At 40.4% G+C, this 16,537-nt stretch overlaps 1 protein-coding gene across 1 annotated transcript in view; it reads left to right on the top strand.

Annotated features, from left to right (window-relative positions):
* The window catches only part of ADGRD1 (adhesion G protein-coupled receptor D1), a 140,505-nt gene extending 124,484 nt beyond the window's left edge, over positions 1 to 16,021 (top strand). Inside the window, exons 22-25 of the mRNA XM_027652149.1 lie at positions 9,351 to 9,477; positions 10,683 to 10,724; positions 12,834 to 12,926; positions 13,618 to 16,021. Coding sequence (XP_027507950.1) covers positions 9,351 to 9,477; positions 10,683 to 10,724; positions 12,834 to 12,926; positions 13,618 to 13,713 — 358 coding nt within the window. The 3' untranslated portion in view covers positions 13,714 to 16,021. The remainder of the gene's footprint in view (positions 1 to 9,350; positions 9,478 to 10,682; positions 10,725 to 12,833; positions 12,927 to 13,617) is intronic.
* Positions 16,022 to 16,537: the final 516 nt, after the last annotated feature.

The following is a 16,537-nucleotide window of genomic DNA, read 5'->3' as shown; positions in this document are numbered from 1 at the left end:
TGATTCAGATCACTTGGTCAAAATGTGAGCAGCAATGAGACAGATATAAATATGTGTGGAGCTGCATAAAGAAGCATTTCAGGAGTTATTTGTCTGAGCCCACAGTCCAGAATAAGAGAATCATCAAACCCTCAGCTCAGAAATGAAAATAAATCAGTATGTGACCACGGAGTCTATTTTTCATGTTCATGGTGTATATGGAACCCAACCTTCCCCAATGCAGCAGTATCTTAGTAAAGCAAAGGACTTGAGATGGTTCCAAAAAGCCATGGAGGCAGAGGGACCAGTTCAGAGGCAGGGTGATTAAAGTGAACATCTCCCACTCATTAATGAAAGCAGCAGGATAGCGTTTCCAGTCACCCCGTGGAAAAAAATTCTTAGAGTTTTGCTTTGCACATCTTTTTTTCTCAAGAGCTTAAAGAAAAAGGTTTCTCTTCCAACACTCAAGCAGAAAATGAAGGACTCTAAAGTTTGCCTCAGCCAATGCACTTTTCACTTTTCTGTTCTTCCCAAACTGATTTCCTTTCTTGCACCAATCCCGATCTGCAAAGTGACCTCTCCTTGGGAATAATGAGGATACTTACACATAATGGGCCTTAAGCATCAACTGTGGCATTAATTTTGATAAACACTATGAAGCCACATGTTGCCTGCCTTCTTTAACACCAGTTTAATGAGAAATCAAGTTCCTCATGTTGCACCATGGCGTAGAGATGGATGTTTTTGTGCAGTTTGGGTTGTCCTCCCAAGCAGCAGCCGCTGGCAGAACCCAAGGCAGTGATTGTAGCTGTGCTCCAGCAATCCTTGCAATCCTTTTTTTCCCCCCCTCATTTGTACATTTGAGACGGACGATCAAGCAAGGACGTGACTGTTTCTTTGCCACTGCTGCAGTCAGAGCTCGTGTGAACCATCACACAGAGAATTGCTTTTCTTTCTCAGCTCATGTGCCCGACCTTGACAGCTTTGCCGTTCGCTGGGGCCGTTGCCATGGAAATGGGAGAATGATCGTTCTGTTGATATTGTTGCATAATCAAGGGTCACTGAGACTGTTCAGGTCAAGGGATCATTTTCAGAGTTCAGCTCCTCCGGGGGGGAGAGTATAACTCCACAGAAATTTTGTGCACAATTTGATGTGATTGTTACTTTGTCATCCTAAATTAAACCACGGGCCCCACTGACTTCAAGCTAAAAGCCAGAAATATTTGCCAAACCTACAGATTCCTACAGGAGGCTGCTTTTCTTCTGGGTGTTCCCAGGCTACAGAACTACCAAGCTGTGGATTTCATTGCCACTTGTCTGCTAAAAATTTCCAAGTGGCTGTGTAATTGCCTCTGACCATTTTCAAATGTGTGTAGAACACAATCACTTGTACTGGGAAAGGCTCTGGTAATGGATATTTGAGTCTCTGCAGGGTGTAAGGAGCTCAGAAGGTTTTTCTCTTAAAAACCTTGACATTTCTACAAGAACAGTTTAAGGAAGGACAAATTGCAGCCTGTCCCATTTTTGAGAGGCCACGTTTTCTAGATTTTATCAATAATTTTAATTGGTTGCCTCCAATCTTTCCAAAGGATCAAACTTTTGAAAACCCAAACCCCAACATGATACTGCAGCACAAACATCATCAGCACAGAGCACAAAGTGGGGGCTATTTCATATTTTTAGCATATGATGTTCCTGGTTTAACATTCCAGAGTAAGGAAAAAAAAAATCATAATGTCTTTCCATTCCTGACTGCAGCTTTATAAGTCTTTAAAAAGAGGTCTATAAACTGTGTTTCATTATAATTATAAATAATTAAACAAAGATGGCTCCATATTGACACCTAATGCTATGCTTTGGACAACTCCTGTGATGTTTAGGGAAAAAAGGCCCCATCCACATTAGCCTTCTTGTTTGGAGAGCCATCATAGATGTTCATTGCCACACTGTTCTTTATTTTTGCCATACTTTAGTTTTGCACAGAGATTTTTGAAAGATCTGTCTGCCTCTAGTTTCTGGCTCTTTGAGCAGGTCTATGCTTTTAACACACCCTTTCTTTTTCCCTGTGTGTCCTTTCTGAACAATCTGTGTCCTTTCATATCAGTATTGCAGTCATGTGAATGCTTCCTCCAAATCTCCTGTTATGTAAGGAAAAGTGAACACTATGAGGTCCTTTTCATAACTTCTGTAATTTGACAATCCCTCTTTATTAGCACTGGGTCTGTCATCTTTGTTTACTGCCAGGAAAACAGAGATTTTCCCCACATGATACAATAACTATAAAAAAGATTGAGATGGCTGTAAATAGAGCAATAAGACTAATTTTCATTATATTGTTTCAAGAAGACTTGCAGAGATTTAGCCAATTAAACATAGTAAGAGTCGGGCTGATGCAGATTCATGGCTCACACTGACAACATAGCTAGGGACAGAAAGCTGTCATGAGATGGAAGAAGTCCTGCACTGGGAGCTTGGAAAATGAATGAAACAATGGAGATTGTAGTGGAAGAAGTAATTAGGTGTAAATGTTGGAGGAAAAACGTAGGTGACATCTAACCTGCTCCACCTGGCACCCACAGGCCCTTTCAGACCCTTCCATTGCCTCGTCCTTGAAAGAAAGAGGTAACGAGTTTTCTGGGAATAAACTGTCACAACAAATTCCTTCTTCTGGGCTTAGTCCAGTGCAGATCTGGGCACAATGTCCCTGTTAGAAGAAGGGGGAAGTCTGAGGGATCAGACTTGTTCTCACACATACAGAGTGTCCAGAGCACCGCTGCCTGTGAATTTATTATAAATGGTTGTACACGGAAGGGTTGGGATTGTTCTCAGCACACCTGCAGTGACTGTCTGACTGCAGATATTTGTGCTGCATGCTCCTTTAGCAGTTGCTATGGAAAAAGGAAAACATGTTCTCTTAACTGGGGCTCTTCCCGAGGTTCAAGTGATGCTTCAGGAGAAGCAGAGCATGAGAGGAAGCGCAGAGACACGCATTGTTTTGATGATTGAAGCACAAATATGCAACAAGACTATTCATTAGCAGCTGGTCCCAGTCACCTTTTAAAAATGGTGACTTCACTGAGAACAGAGAAGCTTTTGGGTGTCTCTTGGGAATGAGTTTGTGTAGAGCTGGGTATGCTGTGACACAAAGCTGTTCAGTGCAGGTCTCCTCATCCAAACCCAGTTATTGCCACTTCTTGGCTGCATATGGGACATCCTTCCACTGTGATAATAAGCTCTTATTTTCTTTGATGACTCGATGGCAAAGTTCAGCGGAAAATTAGCTCTCACCTTGGGCTTGGGGATGGAGAAGCAGAGAATGCTGTCTCAGCAGCAGCGCAGTGAGAGAATTAGCAACAAAAATGGTTGGAGAGAGGAATTGTAGAAAAAGAAAGGAAAAACCCCACCGCAAATTCAGTTCCTCTAGGGAAATCATAAACACTGAAAATTCGGCTTGCAAGGACATTATATTTTAATTCTTTATGTTTTTTTAATAGCTTACATTAAAGACAAGGAGAAGAACATGTTTTGGTTCAGTACTTATTGCTTTTTTTTTGGGAAGAATATTTTTTTTCGTTTGCAGTTTTAGAACCCAGAAGCAATGGAGGTGACATGGGACTTGATCTCTGGGAGGCCTTAGCAAGGCATGGATTCCTAAATCCCTGGTTAGGTGCTTAAGTCAAAAGTCAGCACTGCCAGTCCCTGGAATTACCTTCTCAGTATTAAAATTCTTAAAGTAACTCCATTTCTGGTCATGGCCTTAATTTTTTCAGGCTTGATGGGGATTTGAAATGAGACTTGAATTTCAGTCCCTGCTCTACTGAATATTTAATACAAATTCAGAAATATTAATAAAGCAAGGATTAGGTAGGACTCTCCTCTCTCAGGGAGTGCCTGGTAACTAATCTGTGGAGTTCACCTTCTCTCTCTGAGCCAGAGAATATTTCATTATTTAATACAAGTGGAACAGGTTAAATAGGCAAGAATGAGCACCAAGCAAGGAGTCAAAATGCTTTTCTGGAAGGAAGGACACTGCACTCCCTTAGACAGAAGAGTGATTTGAGCCCAGACTCCGATATTCTGGGCAAATGCTGCATCTACCAAAGGCAGTTTTAGATTTTTGGGAAGGCCTGTGAGAGATGACACTACTTTGGCTACATCTTCCTCACTGTGAGGGTCTGTGGTTGAGAGTGTACAGCAAAGGAGTAATGCCACCCCCCTTTCCACTCATGTGATAAAAATCAATCTGATTTAGTTGCTGTTGCAGCCTAAATTGGTTTTTTTGTAGCTACAATACTTTTGATTATCAAGGTCTTCCTGGGTTATAAATGGCACTCATGAGAAAGCAATGATCTGAAGTGACTGTAAATTTATAGTTCTTATTCAGTTTCACAGCATTATTTCAAAACTGCAAATAACATTTGTGAAAATGGGAAATGGCCTCTGCAATTACCAGTAGCTTTGTCTTCTTTTTTTATTATTATTTTTTTAATTTACAGTTGAGCCTAGAAATCACCCAAGATTAGGCAAGGAAATGTGTATCTGCTAATTAAAAGCCACTCCTTGTGCCATCAGCCTTATTGTCCATACAGCCAAGACCAAGTGTAGGAGGAGAAGGAGGTACAGGTATATTTGGAGGAGTTCATGAGCTTGGTGTCAGGAGCAGAAGTAAAATCCACGCCTGTCCTTTCTAAGATGAGAGCTCTACTCACTAGATTAAGATGTCTGGCAGAGTTCAGAGATTAATTTCTTTTAATGAAACACCCCCACACCTCCTCTGGTGTCGCTTGGTGCAGTGTGGGGAGTAAATTGGTTGCTAAGTTCAAAATGGGCCTGAGGGATTTGACTCTTGAGCCCGAGTTTTGGCTGCTCTGCTGAGCAGCTCACACCACCCTCAGTGCATTACTCTGTCAAGCCTCTTGAGGAGCACAAGGGAGCTCATTCCTTTAGATTCCTGATGGTATCAGTGGCTGTGGATCAGCCCCGTGCTTTTATCGCTGTTTAGTTCCCTAAAAAATATGAGTTGTTACCAATATCCTTCCATCTGTCTGTTTGACATCGGTGACAACTCACCACCTAAACCTTCTTGGTGTTGATTTTGCTCCTTGGAGTAACAAAAGGAGCTCCAGGGAGCAAAGTGACCAGCAGCACAGGGTGCTCTCATGGTCAGAGACCTGCTGTTCCTCTGACACCAACCTGCTGTTCCTCAGACAAGGTACGTGCTGAACTTGCATGAAAAACATTTCCATTCCCAGGCAGAATTGCTGCCTGTGGCTTCCCAGCAGCTCTCCAGCTTCCAGCTTAGAAATGGGTGAGTGCTGCTTGGAACAAATGGGAAACCCAAGCTAAATTCCATTTTTTCCCGGCATTAGTCTGAAATGTTATTTACTGGTCTGGGGGTTTATTTGTTTTATACGAAGTACAAAGGCTATTGCTTGTGACTTGTGAGGAGTTCAAGAAACAAGAGAGAAACTTCAGTTAAAAGACTTATTTGTCAAGTTATCAATTTCGGTGAATTGTGGTGAAGGATTTCTGCCTTTTTTTTTAGACAGCATTTCCTCCAATGATTACATAATCTTGGCTTATGGGTCTGAATTTAGTTCTTACTTCAACAGGCATCAGGGCTGAAAAGTGGATGTCAGAAGTCTTAAAAGGATTAGTGCTCCACATAGAACCAATAAAATTGATTTGTGAATTAGGGGGCCCCTTTCACAGAAGTAATAAAGTTTTCTTTCTGCGAGGAGTGAAATTTCTTTCTTGTAAGCTGTCAGTGGAGTCGTTCTGCCTCGGTGTGAGGTATCGACAGAGTGCTCAGGGCAACAGCAGAAAAGGGCAGAGATTAACTAAGGGGAAGGGAGCAATCACAATTGAGCAGAGCTGTTCCACACCAATTGCAAATACAATAAAACTGGAAGGCCCGACTGTGCTCTTGGAAAAACGTCCCTGGTAACTTTAGTAACAGTGCAACGATTTTATATGATGTTGGTAATGAAAACACGTCTCGGGGGTGCTGAAACCTGTAGTTCTTTCACACCGGGGCTTCAACACAGCCCTGATAATTGCCCAGCTCGGAAAACTTCCCTTCCTCTGCTGATTGATTACTGCACACTCCAGGATTTCAGCTGGCTCTGACTGAGCAAGATATACAGAAAACATCAAAATCCTGCACTGAAGTGAATGTTAAAGCAAAAGAAACTGAAAAAGACCCGGTCGAAGAAATTTGGAGGGGAAGATCTCTGATGAGCAGGGTTTACCTCTCAGGAATTAGAATTAAGCTGTAAGAAGAGGAAAAGGGAAGAGGGAAAGGAAAGAAAAACACTTTTTTTTTTTTTTTTTCAGCTGGAAATTAAAAGGGTGAATGCATGTTAAATGGATACCTTAGAAATTAATGGATAATGTGTCTAAGGATATTTAAAAGGCTCTACCTTGGCCCTCTGAAAGTGGGATTATGTCTGGATTTACAAGGACCTGCCACATCTGAAGAGCAGCCTCTGATGGCAGAGGATGTGGTGCTGTGCAGCACTAATTCATGGCTGCTTTCCAGCTTGGAAAAGCTTACAAATCTGAATAAGCTGTACCAAAGTGGTTCTTGGTGAGTGGCGCTTCAGAAGTCTCTGTGACCCAACCAAAGAGACTGTTGGTGTTGGGGCAGAGTGAGAACAACCCTGAACCATAAACTGAATTGATAGATAGGTTATGTACAGCTAATAATACCCCAAAGGCTTTTCCATATATTCTAGATATAAAAATTTATTCAGACTCAAAGTATTTTTTTTGTTTTCCAGAGGTTGTCCAAGTAATAACAGGTATATACTTAAATATATATATGTATATAGGCAAGATAAAACAATAGAAAGGAGAAAAGAATTTTTTTATGCTGGTTTTGCTTTGTTACAAATTAATTAATTCTGGGACTGATCCTTCAGTGTATTTAGGTGCAGAGAGACAAAAAGCTCACCTAATTTGGTGCTGTTAGAGTGGAGAAGAGTGACAATATCTGAGCTTTTAAAAGTGTATCTGAGAAAGAGGCTGTTGGGTTCCTTTTGATTTCAAAGGCCAGAGCATGAGAACGAGCACACAGGAGAAATTTAGAGGCTCCTTTCTAAAGCAGTGGCCATTCTGTTTTCTGACACATTTGGGCACAAGGACAAAGAAAGATTTTAGCAGAGTTTTTGAAGTCCTGGTGGGGCTGAACCTCAGTATCTGCAAAGTAAGACCTACCCCTGCCCCAAATTATTGCTTCTTCATGTCACCCATTTTATAGACTCAAGTGATGCTAGTGACTTTTTTTTTAAGCTGCACAGCTTAAGTCATGCATGGAGAAGTATTCCTTCTCCAAAAACAACATCTATTTGATTGTGCTCTATATCTTAGTGTACTAGAACTAATCTGCTAAAATATTCATGTGGAAAAGAAAAATGGGAATAAGAAAAAAAAATAAAGTATGTGCAGAGTGTCAGAATTAATGTACCTAGTGGAACATTAACTTTAGTATTTCTAAGATTTTTTAACCTTGCTACCTTAATGGTGTTCTGACACAGCATTTTACAGTTAGTATTTTTCTTTTTTAAAGTTCAAAGATAAAAAGAAAGAAGGGTGGGAAGGGGAGGGGTAAGTGGAAGAAAATAAAAGAGCATCATAAACAATAGAGCTGAGTCCTTTGATTGGTGAGTAAAGCTCATAAATGCCTTGAATGAATAAAGTCATATGTAGGATGAAATTCAGAGCATGTACGCGTAGAAAGTTATGCAATAATTAGGAAAAAAACTAATGAGATTTAAGTGAATCATATGCAGAGCTGACCCTTGGACAGTCTTAAATGAATTTCACCCTCACATGGCTGCTCCTCTAAATGAGTGTGTGTGAAACATTAATACTTCTGCAAGGAAAATCCCATGTCTGTATTCTATTTTCATTTTTAGCTATGAATTTCTGCTGCACATGTGCTGAACTCTGGGCTTAGTAGTGAGCAGTCTTTATTAATACATGATTTTTAAAAGTATATGAGACATTTGTGATGTTAAAGGCCTCTAAAAATCCACTCTGTAAGAATGGGTTTGAAAATATTGGAATTGAAGGCCTGACTCTATTCTGCCCCCAACTACAAATTACAGACGAAGCTTTTTATGCTCTGACTCAAAAACAAATATTTGAGAACACTTCTGGCAACAAACCAGCTGGGGAAAATTATATTCCAAACTGAAAAATATATAAAAATAGAGAGTGTGAGAATAAAAGAAAGAAGAAGAAGAAAACAGGGTGGTTTGCAATGAAGACAGTTTTACAAGTGTAGCTGTGTTGGGCATACCAATCCCTGCTGGATTAGAGCAGAAAATGGATGTGTGTTGCCCACACCTCTGCTACAGGGTCCTCATCTCTTGGAGAGGTTTGGTTGCCCCTAATTCCTCTTGCAGATGAAGGAAGTGGAAAGTGGTTCTTTGGTGTTTAATGAAGACAGCTACGAATACACTCGGGAGACCTCACTGTGACCTCACAATTCTGAACCCAAAGCCTTTATTTTCTCTGTGGTTCCCTTTGTTTAGTCTTTATGTAAAATCTGCTCCACTGAATTCAGCTGCTGCAGAAAACTTTCAGTGATTGTTTAATTCTTTGATATACTACAACTCAATTCATCTTCCACCATAACAAACACCCTGTACATAATAAACACCCTGTACATAACTCATTAAGGCAAAACCAAAAATCCCTCTCATATTCTCCATGCTATTAACTTTTCAGCTGTCACACTACTTTCCATTGAAATTCTGCCAAGTTCCTCCAGACTAAGCAGAGTGAACATATATCAGTAGGGATCTCCAAGAAACACAAGCTATTTAAATATTTGATGTACTTTTCTCTGAATCAACTCTGAACAAGGCAGGGTGGTAGCAGAATAATGCTGAGGTGTTAGAGGATTTGCATTTGGCAGAGTTACATGTTTATTCCCATTTGTGGCAATTAAAAATCCCAAGCCACTTTCTGTAAGAGAAATACCATGTTTTCTTGACTCAACTGTATACTGAGCATATATATTTTGGATGTGCTACACAGTGGATTTAGTTTTTTCTGTTTCTACCCTCTTACAATTGCATCCTTGCTGACAAAACCATAGTTCACTGTAAACTGAAGATATGACTGCAATAGTTTTAGGACCATCTCTCCATCTCTTCCCCTGCACCCTCAGTCATTGACTCCCCATCTATATTCAGCCCATGTGATACCAAGATTCTGTTATCCCCTTTTCCATAGATGAAAAATAATTAAAAGGCTTGCCCATGAAAAGAATTTCATGGCAAAGAGAGTTAAACACATTGTGGGGGCTGAAATCTCTTTGACTGTCTCCTCACCTTTCCTGTTCTCGTTCTCTCTTTCAGACTGACAGCTAAAGCCGTCGCTGTTCTCTTACCAATCTTGGGAAGCTCGTGGATCTTTGGGATTTTGGCTGTCAATGCCCACACATTAGTATTCCAGTATATATTTGCTGTGTTCAATTCATTACAAGTAAGTACCTGGTGGGGAGATTTCTGGCTACAGAACTGGTGCTGAGATCCAATTAAATGGATCATTAGTAATATTTTCCAGTGCTTGTGCTCATTGCATTTTTTTTTTTCTGTGTTTTCCTTCCTCTATCTTTTAAGCCTGTGTTGACCACACAGTGCTGGCAATAGGTTGTCTCTGAACAGAACTTGTATCCCACTCCTTAGTGTTTCCAGTAGCAATAATTAAATAAATGAGACAGTGAGCTTGAGAAATGAAATTCATTCTTCCTGGGCCGTGTACCATGGGCAGGATTCTTCAGCAGAGATACCAGGCCAATTTTTCACTGTCAATTTAAGGCCTCATTACTGAGGTTGAATGATAGTGAACAGAAGTTTGTGGGGAAGATCAAAAGTGGAGCTATTCCATGTGCTGCACATGGCTCTTGTATGCAGACAACTAATCCCTCATCTTCCTGGTACACCAATCCAGAAAAATAGCTCTGTCCAAGAAGGAATGGAAACATCTGCTTAGCTTTAAGCAGACATTTCAGTAGAGGCCTAAAGCTATAGGTGTGTTACAGTTCTTTCCCAAGTAATAATTACAAAGAGGAATCAAAAATAAACTCCTATAGATCCCTTTTTTTGTCTCATGGACACAAAAAGGGTGAAACGGGGTTCTGCCCATGAGCTGATAAGAAAAGTTCCAATTTTCATCCAAAATAACAACAAAAAAATAAGTTTGGCTGAATACTCCCCCCAGAAAATATAGAATTATTCTAGGAGGAAAAGAGGATGGGACTTTTTCACTTTACATTGGATGAAAAACCCACAGATAGCAAAATTCTGCTTTGAAAATTTTCCTAGTGCTTTTCTAGTGTGGAAAATTCTGATCTGGTGTTTCCCAAACAGCATTTCCCTCTGCCTTGGTCTTTGCAAGCACAAACAAAAAGTTCTCTTGTTGTCATGAAAACGGAATTCCTGCCTATTTTCAGCCAGATTTTTGCTTTAGTACTGCAAGTTTAGGAGGTGTTTTCTTACATGAATAGTTCCAGACAAGTCTCATAGTTCCCTAATGCTGCAGGTCTCTGCAGTGTCACTCGGGGCACAGTTTAGTGCACTCTGTGATATTTAGAGATCTCCAGCTACCCAATAGCTGCTCTGTATGACATTGATGGATTTGATTCTTCACAGCCAGACCTCACCCTTCTCCCTTTTATCTCTTTCCAGGGATTTTTCATGTTCCTGTTTCACTGTCTTCTGAACTCAGAGGTATGTAACCAAATGGTGTCAACAAATTTGGTGTCAACAAATTTGGTGTCAACAAATTTGGTGTTAACAACTTGAAAGAATGTAAGTGCAGAACTACAACAAACTCCCCATTATTTTTGCCTGCTCTGTCACTGATTGCCTTTTAATTAATACATGACTGTTAGTGGCTTTGTAACTCCCAGCATTTTTGCCCCTGCTTGACATTTGTTTTAATTAGCATTTAGGAAAGGTTTGAAACAAATAAAAAGGATAAGAGGAGGCAGTTCCAGACTAAGGAAAGAAGCTCTCCTGAGGGCTGGAGGGGCTGAGCAGGGTACCCACTGCACTGCAAAGAGAGGATGCCTAAAAAATGGGAGCAGGATTCACTCTGGCAGTCCCTGTTGGGGCTCTGTTATATCTGCAGTTCTAGAGAGGAAAATAATTATTCTCAGCAAAACATACTGCTCATGCAGCCCTTAATGGGAAACCAAACAGAGTAGAAGATATTCCAAGTCTTTTTCTTGGCAGGAAACTCAGGTTTTCCTAGTGGACTGAGGCATCTTTTTGCATTAAGGCTGTGTTAGAGCAACTGGGATAAAGGCAGGGCAAGGCTGATGTAAATGGGGCTTGGAGCATCCCCTCCTCCTGTGGAGAGAGCAGAAAATGCTGCTCAGCACCAGGTATTACTGATAATAAATGTTTCTTATGAAAACCATTTCCAACATGCTGCCAGGGGTACTGTGAAGGCACAAACAGCTCTGGTTCTCCCCCAGTTCTTTCTTCTGGATGTGATAAGCAGCTCTGCCCCATAACCTGCTGCTGCTTCCTATGTGACAGTAGCACTTCAGCTCTTCCCTGGAGATATTATTTATTTGCCAAACTTGTCTCAGTGCATCATTTGATGTGATTTCTGCCACAGTCAGTTTGGAGAGTCAGGACTGACTTGATCTTTTCTGAGATCAACTAAAATTAAGCAGGCAGCTGAAAGGTAGGGAGGAAAAATATTTCTTCATTCCGTTCTCCCCCAAGGCTTAGAAAACTTGAAGCTTCAGATATTTTATATCAAATACAAATATTTGAATTGCTGAAGCTCATGAGGAGTTAAATTCAGAAACTTTTCAGAATTTGTATCCTCAAAAACCAGTTTACACATAGCTGATGTGAGCTGTCAGTTTTGGAGAGCAGGCCTTCATCATAGGCTGTGCAAGTCTAAAATACTTCTTCAGCTAAGCAGCTAATTCTCCTCTTCTTGAGAATTTCTTTCTTACTGTAGAAGTAAAGCTCAGGTATTGTACAGAGAAATCTGTAGATTGGGTGTAGAAGTGGTTGGGTAAAAAAGGGTTTTATTCCCAGTGCACCCAAACAGAAATGCACACATATTATCAAGAAGCACAGCAGAATGAGCCAAGATGATCTGAAAAGTTGTTCTTGATCTCAACATCATAACACTGTTCAATCACTTCCAGCCAATAATCCCAGACAAATCTCACCTATTTGCCTAAAGAATGCCTGTCCCACCATCCTTTCTTTATGCAGCTGATTATTTTCACCGTGGTGAAGAATATTCCTACATCTCTAGGGAGTTTCATCTTTAAATAATTCAGTTTACAATGGGCTGGCAGCTGGTTTATGTCCTTGTGACATCTGGATATATCAGGGCTGTGTGAGCTCCAGGGAGACCCTGCCTGAGCAGGGGACCTTGTGGTCCAGCCTGGGGCTGTATATTTAGTTAGAAAATGTGCAAGTGTCCTGGTGAGCTGCTGAAAACAGTATAGGGGCACTTCCTGAAATCATTCAAACCAGGACTGCAAATGCTGGGAACATATGTTTATGTGCACTGCAGTTTGGGGTTTTTTTTTACTTTTATTATTTTTCTTTTTTTTTCTTTTTTTTTTTTTTTAACGGGATGAATGGTAACGGTCACATCTTGGAAAAGTAAAGTTAAATTTTAAAACAAGACCATAAATGTAAAGAAAAGTGTGTAGGGGTGGACTGTGTCTTGTTTATTAGCACAGTGATGTTGATGTGGAGGAAGGATAATGGGGAAATGATTGTAGGCTCCCCCTGTGAAAATGAACACAACTTTTTCAAAGGAAATCTTCTACCTGGTTTCACTTTTCCCCCCCATAGGTCAGAGCTGCCTTTAAGCACAAAACCAAGGTCTGGTCCCTCACCAGTAGTTCCACTCGCAACATCAATGTGAAACCCTTCAATTCAGACATTGTGAGTATTCCTCCTTTCCCCCCCCCCCCTATTTTATTTGAAAGTGTTCCACATTAAATTCTCTTGGAAAGAACAGCACAGTGAGAAGGCAAATGTGTATTTTTAGTCCTAACCTAGTGCATGGTGTAGACAGGTGGAATCAGCAAGCATTAAGTTGCAGCTACAATACCTGTTTTGAAAGCAAAGGACAAAATTCTGCTTTCTGGTAAATTATCAAATAAAAGGAAACAGAGGTTTATGAACCCTGGAGTATAATTTATGAACTCTGGAGTTCAATCAGATCATTCCCACCAATTGTAATGGACTTTTGCATTCCAGCAGTGTATTGCTCTGATGATGATGATGATGATGGCTTTTTGATAGGGCATTCTTACATTTAAACCTGAGGGATGAACTCTTAAGGCAACACGTAAATATGCTTTTATCCTTTTCCTTAAATTGCCTAGAGGCAAAAGACATTTGTTTTTATGAAGAACCAGACACCTGAAGTGATAGATATTATTAAGTTATCATTGCCAATCACCTTAGATCCTGGCAATAACTGCTTAAAAATCCTTTATGGCATATGCTCCCAAGACCCTGTGACAACACTGTAATGCAAAGAGATGCTTTCAAAGCTTTTATTTCATCCGGGCAAGAGTGGCTCTGGAGAAATAAATAAATCTATTTTCCATACTATTTTGCTTTCCAGATGACTGGGAACAGGCCAGGCACAACCCCCACCAAGCTGAACACCTGGGATAAAAGCACCAACTCAGCCAACCGTGTTGATTTATCAGCAGTCTGACAGTGACAGCAGCTCCTCGGAGAAAATCAAGCCATACATTCAGGACCTCTGACACCGTGTCCACCAGCTTTTTCTCACTGTTTGTAACAGTAGAAAACTACCTTTTTTTTTTTTTATAATCACTGCCTAATAAATTGGGAATTGCCATGTTGTTTTGTCGAGTAAATAGCCCTCATCTACTTGCCTTCAGAACTGTAGCACATTCTACCACTTGGCTCTGAGCAATACCTGTAAAAATAACCAGCACAAATATACACTGGATGGTTTTGTCAGCAATGATGATAACACTAGGTATGCAAAAAGGGCTTATTGCTCTCTGAATCATTCCAGCACCCAGGCCTGAGGAAAGGCAACGTACCTCTGGAAAGATGGATTTTTATGCCCTGAAATGAAATGCTTCCCATTGGGGTGTTGTAATGGGGCTATTCCAGGCTCTCTGTACTCTCTCTGTTTACATTTATTGCCTTACAGAATCCGGTTATTGAAGTGAAGTTTATTCAAAATAGCATGGTGATTAATTTAAATGCTACAGGGAAGCCAGGACTTGAGGGAGAAGCAGGTTCCAGCTACTCCACTCCCAATGAGGGCACGGATTAGCAGAGCTAATACACACATGTGTCTGTATGCACATAAAGAGCACATGTAACATGTAAATTTCCTGTGTGTGGTCCATTAGGATTTTAGATCTTCCTGTTGACACCTTTTCTATCAGAGGTAGAAATGGCTCAGGTTGTCCTCTAGCAGCCCAGAGCCTCTGTATTGCTGATTTGTGTCTGCTGACATATCTCAATACAAATTATTCCACTGCTTTGCCTGGAGCCTTGGGATGCAATCAACAGCTGTCCATCAAGTGCATTTCTTAAACTCTCTGCAGCTTTTAGAAATCAAAATCTGGCACTGTGACTTATCTTTCTGCTTCTACTGGTCCTTTCAAGACACTGAATTCCTACCACGAAGATGAAACACAATGATACACTGTGAAGACAGCCAGCCTACAAATAAGTCTATGTATTGTTACCTACAGACAGCTTTTAAATAAGTCTCTGCAGTCTCTTCTGTGGTTTTAAACTCTGCTCAGCACTTAATAGCTGCTGTTTTAGTACTGCTGTGAAGCACCTCTAAGGAGAAAAAAAACCACTCTACTGTTTGTTTGGAGCAGTGTTTTGTAGGTTCTCAGAGTGGTGTTTGGAGCACGAGAGAGTTCAATCTCGCTGTGCCAACCACACACCCTCCCAGCTGGAGGAAAGCAGAGTTTAAGTCCTGGGGTTGGTCAAAGTCCCTGAGTATGTGCCTTGCTCTAGGACTTAGCAGCCAGGGTCTCCAGAACAATTTCCAAAGATGAGATCCCCTCACCTTGACTCCTTATCCCCAGCTCTTCCTTGTTTACTCTCCCTGTAACAGACTGGGTATACTGGTTTGCAGGAATCACCAAGGTAATTATCTTTCCTAATACACTGAGCTGTCAAAGTACTACAACAAGCAGAAAACATGCAAATCTTCAGCCTCACATTTTGCTAAGAGGTTTTATGATGATTTTTTTTTTTTACCTTAATTAAATGTTTGTATCTTCAGCAGCTCAGACTGTTTCTGGTCCCAGTGAATCCAGCCAGATATCTGTCATTGATTTCCAAGAGAACAGGTATTTACATCCCAATGTGCAGAGTGGAAATTTTCTGCTGGATAGAAAATTTATCAAAAATAAAATAAAATGAAATTGATCTTTAGGGAACAGGAAACATCCATCAACTGGGACTGAATGTAGTGAAGTGTTTAATTCAAAAGACGTGGAATTGAAAGTTTAGAAAAACTTAATGCATTTCATTTCTGTTTGATCCCAAATTAAGTTTTGTTCATGTTTCCTTCCTACACTAAGAAAAATGATCTCTTTTAGTTTGGATCAACCTTTTCTCCCCTTTCCCCTTCCTGGCCAAGAATTTTTGGTGTGGTCCCCAAACTGAAACCCCAGACCCCACCCAAGTTAATCTGGGACTACAAATTAAAACATCCTAAAGAAATTATCTTATTTGCACCAGATCTATGCTGGATTTCTGCAGCTGGAACAGGGCAGAATGTGGCATAGTGTATATCACACATATACATGCATGAAATATATAGGCTTTACTCTCGTGTTTCCTAATGCTAAATAACTCCAATTGTTGAGAACTAACTCAAATGGAAGGTCAGTAAAAGCTAAATATGTAAATGGCTGTGTCTTTATTTTGGCTTTTGTGTATGGTTTTTTCCTACCTTTTCTGCATTGCTCTGTCTTACAGTTGTGCAAATATATGGGCTTTTTGTGGCCTGAAAATATTTTTTTTTGCCCCAAAAGACACAGTGGACGGAGCCCTTGGAATGTGTGGAGGAGATTGTAACAGAACAGTACTGTGACAACAGAGTTCAGAGTTTGTATTGTGTGCAGACAACATATTTAAGCATAGTTTTTATACTGGAGCATATGAGCTTTTTTGCTGTGGGTCTGTTTTTTTAGTTTGTTTTTGGTTTTTTTACACTGTGACCAGAGATATAGATTGAAACCTTCCTTGATCATTTCTCTTCTGATCATTGTATCATAGCACAAACAGTTCTGTGAGTGAACCAGACAACATATAAAAGATTTTTTTAAAAAATTCTTAATTTTAAGAGTATTCCCCTCTAGACAATTTCCATTGCCTGCATTCCCTCCTGTGCTGATGTTTATTGGTCACCTCTGTCATTATCCAATGTCCATTTGAAAAAAACCCATGACATGCCAATGACAGGACAAAATGACAGTGGCATAAAGGGCTGAATCAGTTTTCCATCCAGGTATTGCCCTATTTTAAAA

The sequence above is a fragment of the Corapipo altera genome, unplaced genomic scaffold, assembly GCF_003945725.1.
Source record: "Corapipo altera isolate COAL_440 unplaced genomic scaffold, ASM394572v1 67, whole genome shotgun sequence".
Lineage (NCBI taxonomy): Eukaryota > Metazoa > Chordata > Aves > Passeriformes > Pipridae > Corapipo > Corapipo altera.
This window is presented reverse-complemented; position numbering and strand designations above follow the sequence as displayed.